The 12431-nt window shown below is 38.4% G+C and overlaps 1 protein-coding gene across 3 annotated transcripts in view; it reads right to left on the reverse strand.

Moving 5' to 3' along the window:
* Nucleotides 1-12431, reverse strand: part of LOC127641115 (alpha-1,6-mannosylglycoprotein 6-beta-N-acetylglucosaminyltransferase A-like) — a 64186-nt gene that overhangs the window by 27992 nt on the left and 23763 nt on the right. For all 3 annotated transcript variants that reach the window (XM_052123888.1, XM_052123890.1, XM_052123889.1), the window contains exons 4-6: nucleotides 5121-5197; nucleotides 2858-2947; nucleotides 555-626 (exon numbers count right to left, since the gene is read on the reverse strand). In XM_052123888.1, the coding sequence (XP_051979848.1) occupies nucleotides 555-626; nucleotides 2858-2947; nucleotides 5121-5197 (239 nt within the window). The remainder of the gene's footprint in view (nucleotides 1-554; nucleotides 627-2857; nucleotides 2948-5120; nucleotides 5198-12431) is intronic.

Consider the following 12431-nt stretch of genomic DNA (forward strand, 5'->3'; position numbering starts at 1 on the left):
AATCGGTAATTTCAGTAATGTTTTACTTACTAAAAGCATAACGATATGCAAAGCAACAAAAATCACAACTAGTCAGACCACATTTGACGTTAAATAAAGAAACAGGATTTTGGACCAATGATATTTCAATGCAGGCGGAGCTACCCAGTGTAGAATGCCGAAAATGGAAACCGCCATGTTTTATTGCGCGACAGTAGTCATGGTTTCGGCTAATTTGGACAAAATCTCATTAACATAGAAGAGATGTTATTTATCATTTTATTACGTTTTGTGAGTTCTGTGTGGGGGAAAACATAGGGTGACGCATAATAGTTGGATTGCGAAGATTCGAACATCATAATTCAGGCAAAGCGTCGAAAATCACAGCCAATCGGACCATATTTGAGGTTTAATAGAGGAACAGGATTTCAGACCAATGGGATATTATTACCCAATGGCGAAAATAGAAACACCTATTATTGTGTGACGCTTGTCATGGATTGTTATTATAATTTAACTCACTTCTGGGTACAAATTTGCCCCCAAACTATAGCTAATCAAGTACACATACTGACCTGTGTATTTCTGTCAGATTCATCATTAATGCTCTTGATCCTCCATGGCAGATGAGGGCACCAGTTCTCAACCTAACAACCACACAAAAACAGTTAGTGTGTGTGTACGTGTGTGAGTGTGCACATGTGTGTGTGTGCGCGAGTGTGAGAGTGTGTACATGTGAGTGTGTGTGTGTGAGTGTGTGTACATGTGAGTGTGTGTGTACGTGTGAGAGAGTGTGTACATGTGTGTGAGAGATTGTGTACATGTGTGTGCATGTGTGTGTACATGCGAGTGTGTACGTGAGTGTGTACATGTGTGTGTGTGTGTGTGTGAGAGAGTGTGTACGTGAGAGTGTGTACATGTGAGTGTGTGAGAGAGAGAGAGTGTGTACGTGTGTGTGTGTACATGTGAGTGTGTGTGTGAGTGTGTGAGAGAGAGTGTGTGTACATGTGTGTGTATGTATGAGTGTGTGAGAGAGAGTGTGTACGTGTGTGTGTGAGAGAGAGAGAGTGTGTACATGTATGTGTGTGTGTGTGTGTGTGTGTGTGTGTGTGTGTGTGTGCATAGACTAATGTTTGGGTATGCAACCATTAGTGAAAACAGATGTTTTTTTGACATATTACACCATAATTATATTTTCTTTGTAAATAGGTAAGAGCCTTTTGCTTCAGACAGTTCATCTCTGTTGGTCAGCTCATTAAACAAGCTGATCGACATTTAAATAATACATTGGCTACTACAGAGAGAGAGAGAGAGAGAGAGAGAGAGAGAGAGAGAGAGAGAGAGAGAGAGTTGGTTGATATGGGAATGTATGCACTCACAGCCATGATGATACTGTGAGAGTCATGAGATAACACTCTGTATTGGTGTATGTGTGTGCCCTCTAATGGATTTAAGATGTGAACACACACACACACACACACACACACACACGTACGTACGTACACACACACACGTACATACACACACACACACACACTTCATTGCACATTCATTGTGAATTACACAAAACATGCTCAACTGCATTTTTCATTTCGTCAAGCAGTTTTTGTTTTTATGATTTCTTCTTTAAAGTCATCACACCCTTTATGCTTTTTTTTAAAATGTATCATGTTTATTGTGACACTGGGTGGAATTCACAAAGTATAGAACAACTTCTTATAAATGCAAACCACTAACTGGGCCAAAAACTGATAATATTCAGAGGGATTCACTTTAGTTTTTTCTTTTCAGACTAGGGCTGCCCCCTGATAGTCGACCAAACGTTAGTCGATGAGAAGAGTCTTAGCCGACCAAGTTTTGAATGGTCGGTTGGTCGCAAAAATAAATAAATAAAACTCCACAGGAAACTGTCGAACACCGGTATTAGCGCTGGTTGGACACTACTTGACACTATGGGGTCATTTTCATTAAGCAGGGTTAAAGTCAAGCCTACACAATAAAGCAAGACACCTTGATTTCAAACATTTCACTTATTTTAACCAAAAATTCAAATGAAACTGGGAAAACAATTAAGCGCAATTACACACGTGTTGTTCTTTTTGAAAGATGGTTTTACAACATTTGTCAACATCTCTCTGGCAAAGAAACGACTTCATGTGTGTATTCTCTACCGATCGGGTATTTCAGTGTCTGGAAAAATACATCATGTGTGGATAAATTCAGTTTGTTCCATATATATATATCGCAATATCTTTTCTGTCATCTGCTCTTAATGATATATTAGTGTTTCTTTAAGCGTGTGTCCGTGTCTCTACGGGCAAATTATTTATATTATTAATTTGATAATAAAAATAGTCTAATAATAATTTTATAGATTAATGGGAAAACGAGCCAAATGTCATCTTGACATCATCACAGGCATCAGCTATTGGCGATCACTCTGATCATCATCGATCCCAGAGATCATCGCCTGTCGGCACAACACTAATGTGCATTTCTCGCTATAAATTAACTAAATGTTCAGACAGTCTCTTGCTGCTTTTTCCGAAACATTCAGGATCATTACCGCTTTTCCCTGTGTCGCTGCGGCACGCTTCGTGTGTGCGCTTGTAAAATGTATATTTTAAAGGCTCATAAATACGGTTTAGTATTTCTCTGTAATGTAGAACAGTGTTAGCAATGTTACTGATAACATTCTTTCTCAGCCCTGGAACTCAACCCATATACATCCAGGAATTAACATTACACAAGATAAATTATGTGCTAAAAAATTATTGGAAAAAGTAGTAACTCACATGTTTGGGAAATTGAACTTGCAACCTTTGTGCAACTAGCCCAGATGCCATTATCCATTTGCACATCACCTATTAGGTCTTACCTCACTCAGATAAATGAAGAATGAACAAGTAGATCCATCAACTCCATAGTGCCCATAACAGGGGTCCGAACGCCACATGTCTTTCATCCACTGAAGATGAAGAAGAGCGATTGGGAAAAAAGTTAGTTCATATCCACATCAGATATGACAAAAATAACGCTCATTATGGTCAAATTTATGTAAGATCACTAGAAAGTAAACTTAGCTTCATATTTGACACACTAGTGTTGTACATAAATTGGGGCATCCCGCTAAATACATAATCAAATATTTTTTATAAGTAATGAATAGGGATGCACCCATATAACATTTGTGTACCAATACCAATATCTGATTATTAAGAAAATCTGGTTCTGTTTTTTAATGCTACCTTGAATCAAATCACTTATAATTAATAAACAACTTTATTTATATTTCTAAAATTTATTAGTAGCTTTATTCCCTTATTTGACAATCGGCCATGATTATCGGCCAATATCGCTTTTATCGGCTGATACCGATGTTTGCCAATACATAGCTGTATCTCTAGCAACAAAAAATTGACGATGGTCTGCTTATACTACAGTTAACACACGTACATGTCTACATAATGTTATAAGAGACTGTGGAGCGGAGGGGGGCAATCAAGCTAAATATAGCAATCAAGCTAAAGTTGACTGGAGTTTAACAAATGGTATAATCAAATGGAGCATCATATAGCCTAGTTTCAGACAAATCCTGACAAGTACAGAGTTTTAATAATCATTTATTTTTTTGGATCCCCATTCCTTGCTAAACTAAGTAGCAAAAAGTTCGCCTGAAATAACAACTCTAACTCTACCCCAAACCCTAAAGCGGTCACTACTGTTTCTGGGGTCCTGTATTGTCGATATGGGCAATAATGATTTCATGTTGACTTTACATGACAATGTCATTCTTGCTAAATACGTGTAAAGATCATAACTAGGTTTTGCTCATTGTTACTGTAGTCAAACAGAGGGATTTTTTTCTGCATGAACTTAAGAGGATTTCCATATCACTTGTTTAGATAGCCATTGACTTTAATTAGTCTCTGCAAAAACAAATAGGCCAAATCAATCAATAAATCAAGCCAAAGTTTTCGAGAGTTTAACAAATGGTTTGCAAAGCCATGGCATCATTTGGCACAAACAATCTGAACAGCAGAGTACGGTTTTAATAACACATTATTTTCTGTTTATTGCCACTTTCCATGTGCATGGTACAAAATGGGGCCAGAAAAAATGCAAAAAATGTCAAGTCTGAAAAGAAGAATGAAAGAAGTTGCTCAACCTCCAAAAAATATTGATCGTCTAGTTTTAGTTTCCATTTAAGTTCTATGGGTTTTGCAAGTTTTTCAACCTAAAGTTTTTCTACTAAAACTTGGAATGTCAAAATACAAATTAAAACCTTCATTTCTGTCATTTTGTAAATGTCTAGCAATAACTGTGAAATCAGGTCAAAAGGACCTTTTTAAGAAGATTTCCGTAACGTTGGAATTTCCATAAGCTGGAATTTTGACCTCCTCACAAGAAACAAATCTTAGCCTTGAAAACACAATCGGCACAATAAATGCTTTTGAACTAAGCAGATGTGTATTAAATCCATTTTCCTTAACTACATCATTTTAACGAACACTTATATTTGCTAAAAAGTTTATTCCTTTACTGAAATTTCCCCTGACATCCATGACGAAATAAAGTAGCACATTCAAACTTCTTGTAGACGTTTGTAACAATATAAGTACATCCTCATTAATACCGCAGAAGCAGTTAATGGCTTTCAAATATGTCTCAAAATGGATAAATGTCGTGCACTGGTAAGGAGAGCGTCCCATGCAGAGCCTGTAATTAAAAAGTCTGTCTGAAATCAGGATTAAAATGGTTTCTAAATAAAGTCCAGCAGATGAGGATATAAAAGGAGGCACCACTGGACGGCAGCGACAGCCCAAATTACTGAACGAGTCACTCAAATGAGCTTCACGTCAAGAATTATAGACTAAAAATGTTTTCATGCAGTTAATTTCTTTCTTTATCAGAAAGCTTTGGACATTTTATTGGACAAACATTTGTAGTATATGTATACGCCCAACATTTTGGTCAGAATGAACATGTTCAGAACTGCTAAAAGGACATTTGGTCAACTTTTAGGATTATGGCAGCAAATATATGGCTTTAAAAGTTCAAATAAATGGACTTTAAAGCCATATTTTTTTTTTATAAATTAACAGTGAGTTTAAAAGGTTGGTGAACTGCGTGTGACTCACCTTGATTTTGTCTTCACAATGTGGAAACCCATCAAGTGAGGGGAGTTCACATTTTTCCTGAGCTCCGTTTAGCAAGTCTACAAACACAGACCGAGAGAAAGCAACATAATGAGCACACAACAGTTCCAATAATAGACAATCACAGCTGAATAAAATAAAACTAATTCAGAACATTGGCACTCGTTCAAATGTTAATGAAGTTACCACTGAAAATAGCGGTCATAAGAAAGTGATAATATAGAAAACGTTTGATTCAAATTGACCAAGTAAGTTCTGTCGTCGCGATTGCACTGCAGGAAACAAAATCGTAGTTTGAACTTTACCATTAAATTGCCCTTTACAGCCAAACAAACACAATCCGTCCATACTTTTTCCTTTCTCTATCTCTATTTCTGTCAAGCCATCAAATTATACGAAGGAAGTCAAGAGCCATGTCCATGCAGGGCCCAAAAAGTGACTCTCAATGAGTTCTAGGGCGTCGCAGTTGATAATGATGAAATGCTCCAATTGACGTTTTGCCAACCACCTTCTACCATCTCTATTAGCTATAAAAACCCTGAGGAGATTACCTGAATCCATACATGGTGATGAGGGAAGTGTGTGTGTGGTACTTAGACATAGTCTGCAAGCTGAAAGCTCAAACAAAAGGCTTTGTTTTCAAAAGGTCATGAGCCGAAATACCAGGAGAGACAAAAGTAGATAAGACGAGATGAAATGAGAGTGGAGACAAAAAGAGAGGAAAGAAGACAAAAGAAGATTAGACAAGATGAGAAAAGAGCTGGAAGGGGAGATGAAGGAAGACAAAGGGAGAGATTGAGATGAGACAAAAACGAAACAAAAACCAATGCAAAAAAGAAGGGAGGAGAGGATCCAAGAGATGAGATTAAGGGGAGATGATGAGAAAAGAGGAGACAAAGTGAAGGGGAGAGAAGAGGATGGAGTGAGTGGTGGGGAGACAAAATGAGACAGTGGAGTGGAAAAGAGAGAGGGGACTTGAAAAGGAAAGTAGACGAGACAAGAGATGAGAAGGGGAGAGGATATGAGAGGACATAAATAGATGTAGACTAAATGAGACAGTAAAGAAGAGAGGAGACAAAATAAGATGAGAGACAAGATGAGATGTAATTAGAAAGAAAGAGGAGACTAGACGAGTTGGCACGAAGAGGTGGAGAGACAAAATAAGACAAGATGAGGGAAGAGAAAATGTGACAAGGAATGAGACAAATTGAGAAGGAGAGAAGAGACCAAACAAGCGGACATGAAGTTAGAGGTGGGGAGATTAAATAAGACCGTGAAGAGGAGAAGAGGAGACAAAAAGAGAAAGCAGGAGACAAGAGATGAGACAAAATGAGAAGGGGATGAGACGAGAGGACATAATGAAGTGGATAGACTGAATGAGAGAGTGGAGAAGAGAGAAAATGAGACCAGATGAGATAAGGTGAGTGATGGGAGACAAATGAGACCGTGGAGAAGAGAAATGAGGAGACGAGACAAAAGCAGATGACATGAGAGGAGACAAGGCAACAAAACTGAAAGGTGGGGAGACTAAATATGACCGTGGAAAAGAGAAGAGACGAACAAAGACGAGATTATAGGACTAGAGACAAGTCATGAGACAAATGAGAAGTGGAGAGGAGATGACAAACATGAGGTATGAGGTGAAGAGATGAAATGAGACCGTGGAGAAGAAAAGAGAGGAAAGGAGACAAGATGAGATGAGAGACAAGAGGACATGAAGTGAGGAGATTAAATGAGACAGTGGAGAACAGAAAAGTGGAGATGAGACAAAAGGGGACAAGATGAGAGGAGACTAGATAAGATATGAGATTAAATAAGGAGACAAGATGAGATGATAGACAAGAGGACGTGGAGTGAAAGGTGGGTAGATTAATTGAGACAATGGAAAAGAGAAGAGGGGACAAAAGAAGACAAGATGAGAGGAGACAAGACAAAAGAGAATATGAAATGACAAGGGGAGAGACGAGAGGAGACGAAATGAGACAGTGGAGAAGAGGGGAAGCACACAAGATATGATGAGAGGAGACAAGAGGACATGAAGTGAGGAGATTAAATGAGACAGTGGAGAACAGAAAAGTGGAGATGAGACAAGAGAAGAGACAAGATATGAGATGAAATAAGAAGGGAAGAAGAGAGGAGACAAAAGGAGATGGGAATCAAGGGAACAAGTGAAAGGAAATTAGACGAGATTAGATAAAATGAGAAGCAGAAAGGAGACGAGATGACATGAAGAGTGAGGTGGGGAGACGAGTTGAGATAGTGAAGAAAAGAGGAGAGGAGACAAGATGCAAGGATAGTAGATGAAACTAAATTAAAAGGGGAGAGGAGATGAGATGACAAAGTGTGAGGTGGGGAGACAAAATGAGACAGCATAGAGAAGAGAGAAGACAAAAGGAGACTAAAGGAGACAAGATGCTAAGAAAGGAGACTAAATGAGTAGGGGAGATGAGACAACATGAAGCGCAAGGTGGGGAGACAAAATAAGACAGTGGAAAGAAGAAGAGAGGAAACAAAAGGAGACAAGAGCAGACAAGATGTGAGGAAATGAGACGACGTGAGAGGTGGGGAGACTAAATGAGACACTGGAGAGGAGAAGAAATGAGAGACAAGATGAGACAAGCACAGAGCAGAGGAGATGAAAGGTGATGAAGGGAGACAAGGGGAAAGTTGAGACGAAAAACAAAATGAGAAGGGTGGAGAAGAGAGGAGACAAGATGAATTGAGAAGGGGGGCAAGTAGATGAGAGGAGACGAGATGAGATAAAAGAACATGAAGTGAGAGAAGGGAAAAGAAGACAAGGAAAGTAGAGGCGATTAAAGGAAAGGAGTTGAGACAAGAGGAGGGCAGAGATGACTAGAGGAGACAAGAGGACGAAATTGCTATAATGTGTGGGTGTTAGCCTGGCGATTTAAAAGGATTTGATTTGCAAAGGTTGAATAATCCATCTACAATCTCTCAAACACACATACACTCTTACAATCAGCGCTGAGACTTCGAGGCGCATTATAAAATAATGGCTAGGCGCAACCTAAATAGAACAGTGTACATTAAGAGCACATCCTGTACACTAAAACACCCTACCATGGGAACACCAACACCGTCTCTCAAAACAGTGAATGATGTCATTGTCATTCTCCAATCCTCCTTTTAAGGTCACATTCTAACAGAGTTTATGGCCGTTTTATGAGTCACATGACACAAATAACACAAGACTGAACCAGTCACAGGAGAGGAATGACACAACTAGCTCAATGATGCACAATGATGTGACCGTTCCTGTCAGACAGATGTTCACAGAGTCAGTGTAAACATTCAAACGGCTGTTGAGATTTAAAGAAACAGAGCACCCAAAAATGCTAATTTGTCATTTACTCACCTACATGTTTTCCAAACCAAATTACTTTCTTCTGTGAAACACAAAAGGAGATGCTGTGCCAAATGTTAGCCTCAGTCACCATTCACTTTTATTATATGGAAGAAAGATGCAATGAAAGTGAATGGTGACTAAGGCTAACATTTGGCACAGCATCTCCTTTTGTGTTTTACAGTAAAAAGAAAGTCAGACGGGCTGTAGAGACATTGGCTGGCTGGGTGTGTTTAACATAGTACAACCCCAATTTAGAGCTTAATTAGACTTTAATCAGGCCTTAATTACACTTTAACTCACAAACAAAGTCCAAAATTGTTACACACACACACACACACACACACACACACACACATGTTTGTTTTCCTATCCTTATGAGGACTTTCCATAGACATAATGATTTTTATACCGTGCAAACTATAGATTCTATCCCCTAAACCTAACACAACCCCTAACCCTAATCATCACAGGAAACTTTCTGCATTTTTACATTTTCAATAAAACATTGTTTAGTATGATTTTTAAGCGATTTGAAATATGGGGACACTAGTCTATGTCCTCATAAAGCACATTTATAGCATAATAACCTTGTGATTACCAGTTTATAACTTACAAAATTGTCCTGGTATATCACAAAAACGCACACACACACACACACACACACACACACGAAAGATTCATGCACTGCAAAATTGAATAACGTGTTTCTATTATTATGTTACATAGTCTTTACTTCCTACAATTTGCAGATGCTGAACAATTATCAGAGACAGCAACAGCGGCGTTCAATCCTCATTTCTGCATGAGGTGCTACGCAGAGTGAACAGCTGTACTTTCAAAAGGCATACACACCCCCTTGTAAACAAGCAATCTCATAAACACACACAGATGGGCATTATTCGCCACGCACTTCTACAGTCACTGCACACACACACACACACACACACGGGACCCCCGTACAACAAACAACAATCATCAACCAGAGAGAGAGAGTGTGTGTGTGTGTGTGTGTGTGTGTGTGTGTGTTTGTGTGTGTCTTTAAACGAGAATGTGTGCATCTCTTTCTCTCTTGGAGACTTAAAGCAATGTGTGTGCGTCTATCTCGCTCTCTTACACTAGATAAACACATACCAAGGGCACTTCTGATACTGATATGGAGTACTGTGAGAGTACAGTGAAATGTGTGTGCGTGTGTGCATAATCTGTCCTCAGCAATTCAGCGAGGCCAGTCAGTTTTTCTGCCAAGCTTCAGGGATTTTGCTAAAGCTTTCAAAATGGACATCAAAGCAACACACACATCTAAATAAGGACAAACCATAGACTACTATTTTTATTTAAAGCTTTTTCAGTCGTCTTGGTTTCTGAATAATTTTTCCCATTCATGTTTTGTCCGTAGAATTTCATAAAGTCCTTCATTAAAGAGTTCAAGGGCGTGAACCCAACCAATAACCTCCGAGGTGAATCACAACATTACAAACTTGTATTTGAAGCAAGACATTTATTTGTAAATCGGACAAAAAGACCAAAGGTACAAGACTGTGTACTGAACAGCTTTATTGAGGGAATAATCTACAATCCCACGTAGCATTGCGAATAAAATTACAATACTGTATAAACAATATAATTTAGTGCAATATATGTATATATACACACACTGTACAAACATTTATGGCTGTCGATTTAATGTGTTAAATCGGTGCAATAAATTATATTTAAAAAATGTACGCAATTAATCATGTCTCCGGACCGTAATAAGGAATATACCATCCATATTTTCATTTATGCATTTGGCAGACGCTTTTATCCAAAGCGACTTACAGTGCACTTATTACAGGGACAATCCCCCTATATAAATACATATAAATATAAACAACTCAAGCTTGGAGTACCAGCTGTTTTCTCCAGGGGGCAGTAAGCGAAACTCGCTGTAAAGGCAACGCGCAGCTTATCCAGAAAACAAGCCACACTCAATAGAGCGCAAATCTGAACGCGGAGATCTCATGACGTGTTTTTCTAAGTTTCAAACTTGACATAGCCATCTAAAAATGTTATGTTTATGACGCAACGCAAAAGAGATGATCTAAAAGCATCCGTCTGACGTAGATGTACATCAACGCGTCCTTATACAAGCCCTTATAATAAATCTTGGAATAATTGATGAATTCAGTTGCCAAATGGAATGCTGTGAACTGTAGGCCAATGATTGCTGAACCAAAATGATGTGTGATTGTTTTAATCTTAAATTTATATTCCCACAATGTAGGTCATGTTAAAGGAATAGTCCAAAAATGAAAATGTACTCACTTTTAAGCCATCCCAGATGTGAATGACTTTCCTTCTTCAGTAGAACCGAAGATTTTTATAAGCACATTTCAGCTCTGTATGTCCATACAATTAAAGTGAATGGGTGCCATGAGGCTGCTGGTTGTTTGATGGTCCAAAAGGCATATTTAGGCAGCATAATCCACTCCAGTCAATCAACGAATGTCTTCTGAAGCAAATCGATAGGTTTGTGTAAAACATAAATCAATAATTTTATGCTTTTATGCTGCCTAAATATGCCTTTTGGACTGTCAAACAGCCAACAGTCTCATGGCACCCATTCACTTTCATTGTAATGCTTATAAAAATCTACATTTCAGTTCTGCTGAAGAAGGAAAGACATACACATCTGGGATGGATTAAAGGTGAGTAAATCATGAGAAAATTATCATTTTGGGTTAACTAATCCTTTAAGATTTACTATCTTTGTGGGGAAATTTGGTGGACAAGGATAGACAAACAACACACACAAACACTAAAAAAAGTACACTGCTCTCACAGCTACAGTATAAGAGCACTTCCAGGTGTGTGGAAACGACAAATAGAGAGAGATGTTCCTGTTAAGTTACCACAGAGGAAACCACATGTTTGCCAAAAACAATACTTCCTGTCTTGGGACAGCTAAAATCATGAGTTTTTGGAGAACACAAGAGACAGTAGAACTAATTTTACTTTTCTAAAGCACTAATGCAAATACATTTAAATACATAAACAATAGAGGTACCATTTTTCCTCTTAAATTTTATTTTTACTCCACTGAGGTTTAGGCTTAGGATTTGGGTTATGGGATAGCTAGGGGATTACTTTATTGCATCATTTACAACTAAAAATACAACTCGCTTTAGGCAACTCGACAACAATTTCAGCTTAGGCCACTGGGGGCAGAGGTTTTCAATTTCGGTAAGTAAAGATCGATTTCAGCAGCAGAACTTTCGACCTCCTGTCACCATAGTGCAATAAGTCTGGAAACTGTCCCAATAATTTAAGTCTTAATTTTGAACAGTACATTATCTTTTAAAACCTAACAAACTTCACTTTGTGAAATGTTCTGCTTGAAAGATATGCTTGTGCTATCTTTATTGTATGACATATTTAAGTGTGGCTCAAATCTCAAAATACAAAAACAAAACCCACTAATATTTAGCTTGTTTTAAGAAAAGTCCCCATTGAGATGGTGTCAGACATGCACTTGCTCTCAACAGCTAGTTGTGGTTAGTATGACTAGTTTAGTATGTACTCTACAGGGTAAAGCCACCTCCTCCCTCAGGACACAAAAACCTGACTCTCCACACCCAACTGTGGTCTCTCTAGAGAACACCCGGAACTGGGAAATTATGAGCAAATGTGTGAATCTGTGTGTTTTGTTACAATAAACAACATAATTCCCTAGGATATATTGGAACTACAACAAGTCATCAACCGAGTCTCATCCAGAAGTGCTTCTAGCCAACCAAATCACTGAAAAGTTTCCGCAACAATATGATTGTTCATGTTAATCCTGAGAACAGTTTCCATATGACAATGGCATAGGCGAAAACTGGAGACCAGTATCACCTCTATCACTTCTCTGAGTTTGTAAGTGGGTTAAATAGGTTAAAAAAGAA

Source organism: Xyrauchen texanus, chromosome 50, assembly GCF_025860055.1.
Source record: "Xyrauchen texanus isolate HMW12.3.18 chromosome 50, RBS_HiC_50CHRs, whole genome shotgun sequence".
Lineage (NCBI taxonomy): Eukaryota > Metazoa > Chordata > Actinopteri > Cypriniformes > Catostomidae > Xyrauchen > Xyrauchen texanus.